Source organism: Oxyura jamaicensis, chromosome 2 (genome assembly GCF_011077185.1).
Source record: "Oxyura jamaicensis isolate SHBP4307 breed ruddy duck chromosome 2, BPBGC_Ojam_1.0, whole genome shotgun sequence".
NCBI classification, from domain to species: domain Eukaryota; kingdom Metazoa; phylum Chordata; class Aves; order Anseriformes; family Anatidae; genus Oxyura; species Oxyura jamaicensis.
Window position 1 is genome coordinate 139,006,922 of NC_048894.1, and position 5,000 is coordinate 139,011,921.

General features: G+C 47.6%; 1 protein-coding gene across 2 annotated transcripts in view; it reads left to right on the forward strand.

Moving 5' to 3' along the window:
* The first annotated feature begins 3,649 nt into the window (after positions 1-3,649).
* Positions 3,650-5,000, forward strand: part of ZFPM2 (zinc finger protein, FOG family member 2) — a 312,872-nt gene continuing 311,521 nt past the window's right edge. For both annotated transcript variants that reach the window (XM_035318206.1, XM_035318207.1), the window contains exon 1: positions 3,650-3,980. In XM_035318206.1, the coding sequence (XP_035174097.1) occupies positions 3,941-3,980 (40 nt within the window). In that variant the 5' untranslated portion in view covers positions 3,650-3,940. The remainder of the gene's footprint in view (positions 3,981-5,000) is intronic.

A 5,000-nucleotide genomic window follows, 5' to 3' on the forward strand; every position in this document is an offset into this window, starting at 1 on the left:
TCTGTACTTGCTGGTCAAGAGGTTAATTCTACTGCTGAGAGCATTTTAGTATTTTAGTATTTCTCTCAGTGATGGAATGGAAAGGTTGTTTTAAAAACCATTAAGTGTTCACCAAAGAAGGGCATTTTTTAAAAAATTCATGTTATCTATATGGCAGATAATTGCCCACACTCAAAGATCATGGAAATCTAAGCTGCAATTTTCCTAGTTTCTTGCTAGAGTACCAGCATTTCAAGAATTTAAGTTTTGAACTGTGATGACCATTCAGTGAGAGGGGTTTTATAAATCTTAGTAGAATCTTCATAACGTATATTTAGACAATTTGAAGTAATGATGCTAGAGCTGATTAAGAAGCAGGTTTCTTTGGAGTTATCTTCTTGAGCAACTGACTAAGACCATATGTCTACCAAAATGGGTTTATACCAGCAGTGCTCACATTGAGTTATCATTTAGGTTGAAAGAGCACTACTACATTTTTAAACTATACTTGTTCCTCCATTATTTCTAGTCATTAGTCTGTACCCTGTTTATGGACAAACACACACTAGAGACACTATTTCCCCAGTCCCCATGCTCAGATGTTTTAACTGTCTCTACTGAGGACGCAAAGGAACTCTGTGCGCACTCTCTGGTTGCTACAGGCAATATCAAACAGATGAACTTAAAGAGACAGTGTATAGCATAGATACTACAGCCCTGGTGTAGACAACATCATAACTGTAGCAGTTCAGTTAAAATTATACATTTTTTGGAGGGTCTGTGTTTGCAGAGGTAATTCCTAAGATTTTAAATTTTTAGGTTGAATGACTCTCAATCCAGGGCTTATTTCTCTAAGAGAAAGCTATACCACATGACTCGTTCCCATTTGACGCAAGTACCTTCCTCACCAGCAGAGTGGCCTTATCAATACTGCTTATTGAAAACAATTTCTGGTGAATAGCACCTGAGATTTAACAATTGAACTGTATCAATGACCACGTACAGTTCTTGAGCTGTGCTCTGGCCCGGTCTCATCTAGTAGGTACATCTGTTAAATCTCTGTTTTCATGTTATGTGCTACTCATTCTGCTAAACAAAATGGGTAATTTTCACACAGTACTGAAATGTACTAACTGCAAGTTTCTCTGCAAATTAGCAAAAACTGTTCATTAATTTACACTGTTAATTACATTTTAAAACAGCATGCATATATATGTTTCATTCTGGAATTTCATAAACAGCTTCTTAAACTTTAGCTAAACAAGTCCAAAACACACCGAAATGACTAAGTGTAATAATCCCTTAAGTGATCAAGCATATCTCTCTGAATTGTCAAAGAACTATTACATCTTTATATGCCCTCTTTCGAGCTGCCAAAATAGAATATGGCTTTAATAACTCAGAACGCACAAAATATGTAACTTAACTCACATTGCTGCTTAAATATTTACGAAAGTAAGAGTCAGCGTAATAATGATGCTCTTATGTAATTTACTCTAAACAGTATATAAGAATAAACACTTATTTGTGATACAGACTCTAGCACTGCTTCATTTTGCATTGCTTTTTATCACTTATTTATAACTGTTCTATACCATGTAAATTATATCATTTTTTAAGTTACAGTGGCCAAATAGTGTTTTACAATTCACAGTTTTTATATTGTCCAAAAGTTGGAAACAGGTTACCCAACTCCATTCTTTTACATTTAAACAGCAGTAGGTATAAAGCTGATATCTGCCAAATTACCTCTTTGACCTGAAACACTGTGTGGAAGGCAGGCAACAAAATAGAATCAGAAATGGTCAACCTATCTGAAGGAAAGGACATTGCTAATTCTGAGACTTTAAGAAAATGTTAAGAATGGATAAAAATCAAATATAAATAATACTAACTTTAATTTGAAAGATGGGTATCTCGTCTGTGCAGACTCCTGTTCTAGCCTCATTCTGCAACAAAGCCATAACAGAGCATTTCATTTGGTGGCGACTGTTATGTTTGTCTACCGACATAGAATACCTTCTTGAAAACGCTACCACTACTATGAAAATGCTACCACTACTACACTGGTATTTAAACTTGAGCCTGCACCTCTGGAGAATAAATTGAAATACAAATTTGGCACACCACAGTTACTTCATCTAACAGAAGAACATGTGTTATTTACCCAAACCCTTTAAAGTATCTGAAAACCAAATATTTAATATCATTTACAGTTTCTATCATGTTCTTTTGTGTGATAAAAAGTGTTTTAGCAAATTCCCTTATAATTTACAAACATTATTTTATAAAAAATATGGTGGGAAATTTTAGTATATTGCCTTATTAGAACTTATGTTGCTTGAATGAAGACTTCTGCAATATTGTTCAAACAACTAATCACTCAAAGTTTTGAAAGGTAAAAAAAAAAAAAAAGCAAAAAGCTAAAAAGCTAAAAAGCTGATTCTGTTGAGAGTGTTTGGACTACACACGTACGAGCTAAATAAATGCTTAACAATTTAAGTGAACAGAAAGCGTTCATTTCTTCCTAGTGAAGTTATAAGAAATCAGTTGACATCATAGTACATTCGTATGTCAGATCTGAAATTTCTGGAAACGTGGTAATAAAGATGTTTCAGTATCTAGTATCCCTTCTTGGCATAAATGAAATCAGGCTGATTTATTTTTCCCCAAGATTTTTGCAAAGTTAATGTTTGACAACACTGAGATCTGGTAACGTGTGCGATGCTAAGCAACATGATAAGGTACAGAAAGCACGGGCTGTTCACAACAGACTGTACAAGTGTATATGGGAATTAGACGAGTTAGGCCATTAAAACAGCATGTTCAAGAGAAAGTTTGTCCTAAAGACACAGACTGTAAACACAAGCATAGCTGACGATTTGGCTTTGTCAGAACACTTAATTAGTAATAGATGCATCAGATGTTGGTTCCGACCCTGTGAGAAACACATTTCTCTAATATAACTATTTACAAGGGCAAAAAACAATCAGAGACGACGCAGACGGTTGGTTTATCTCCATCTTTCACCTAAAAGCCAAGCAGCGATGCATCACAGGGCTAACCACGGACGACCGGGCCCCCAGTACCGCCGTGACGGGCACCGCGGGCAGTGCCGCGGCCGTTCCCCCCACCCCGGCGGGGAGGCGACGCCCCTCTGAGGAGCCCCCCGGAGGAAAGCTCTGCCCTCCCCGCCCAGCCTCGGAGCCTCCCGGGGCAGGAGGGAGCGTTCGCTCCGTCAGGACACGGCGGCGGACGCCCTGAGCGGGGCGCCAGGACCCGTGCCCGCCGCGCGGCGGTTGCGGACTTTCCTGCCCGCTCCCTCTGAGGAAAGTTGCGGCTCCCCCCGCCGCCGGCAGCCTCCACAGCGCCGGGACGATTGAAACCTCCCGCCTCGGCACCCCCCGTGCCCACCCTCTCCACCCCGGAGGCAGTAGGCGATTTGCACGCCGGCTTGTCTATGGGAGCGGGCAGCGCCCGTCAAGGCTGAGGGACAAACGCCCCCCTCTTTCCGCCCCCCCCCCCCGGCCCCGAAAGCCCCTCCCTCGCCCCCTCCCTCGCCGCCTGTCAGTCGGAGCGGAGCGAAGCGGCAACGGCAGAGAGCGGGCGAGAGAGGGAGAGAGAGAGCGAGGAGCCAGCTCTCCCCTCCCTCCCTCTCTCCCTCCCTCCCTTCCTTCCTCCTCTCTCCCTCCCTCCCTCCTTCCCCCGCTCCCTCCCTCCGCTCTTTCTGCTGCTCTCTCTCCCCCCCTCGCTCTCCGCCCCGATCTCCCTGTCCCTCTTCCCTTCGTCCTCCGGCACAGGCACACACGCTCCTTCCCTCTCCCGGCTCTCCTGTCATTTGCCGTGGCATCTCGGGGCGGCTGCTGGCTCCTCCATGCGCCCCGTCGGCTGAGCCGGCCCCCGTCCCCCTCTCAGCTCCGATCCCGTACCTGGAGCGAGGCAGGAGTGGCAGCCCGGCAGCATGTCCCGAAGGAAACAGAGCAAACCCCGGCAGATCAAACGTAAGTTTCCTGAGGGGGGCTCCCTCTAACAGACTTGTCTCTAGCTCGGCCTTGGCACGGGCGGCTGCGGGGAGCCGTAGGGGGTGGGGGGTCCGGAGTGAGGAGCGAGCGCCCAAACTTTGCCGGGGAGGCTGAGGATGGAGAGGGGGAAAGGAGGGGACAGCGGCCCGCTCGCCGTCCTATTTCTCTCTTCTCTCAGAGCTGTTGCTGGCTCCCTTCTCGTCTCTTCAAACTATTCCTCCGAGTTTCGGAGCAGGCTCGCTCCCGGGTTGTATTTCTGTTCGTTTGTTCCCCCCCCCCCCCCCCCCCCCCCCCCCTCAAGCTGAGGTAGCGCCGGGAGAGCAGCGTGAGGCACCGGGCGAGCACCTCGCCGCTCGGCACCTCGCTGCGCGGAGCCGCTGCCGGGGCTGCCGTAAGTACCGGGGGGTGCCAAAAAGTGCGGGGCCGGGGAGAAAAAGGGGCGAGCAGGGTCCCAGGCGGGAGCCCTGGGCAGAGCAGACCCCGGCGGCGAAGCTCCGTCACCCCCCGCCCGCGCTCACCCCCCCCCCCCCCCCCCCCCCCCAACCCGGGGGTCGCCTCGCAGCCGCGCACGCCGGGCGATTTTCGGGAGCTGGGCGCTTTGGGGCCGCTTTCGGCGTCCAGAAACAGGTGTGCCGGGGGCTCGCCTTCAAAAGGTGCTCTGCCCGGCAGCGTCCGCAGTGCTCGCTCCTGCCTGTGACACGCGACAGTCCCAACTTCGTAAACTTTTCCGTGCTTGAGATTATTCAGCCGAGCAAGTCTAGCGGTCGGGACTGGAAGAAGCGTGAGGCGTTCGGGAGGAGGCACTGCGCGTTGTTTTGGTCTAAAATCAGTGGCGCTGATCTGATGCATCTTCATTGATGTTCTGCATTACAGAACTCCATTCAAAGTAACCGTCATGGGACGTGGAGATGCTCTTTCAGTAGTGTTTCCCTTATTGATTTCTGACTTCAGAGTGCTTATTAATAGCCCCCTTCGGATGGAATATGTATTGAAGTGACA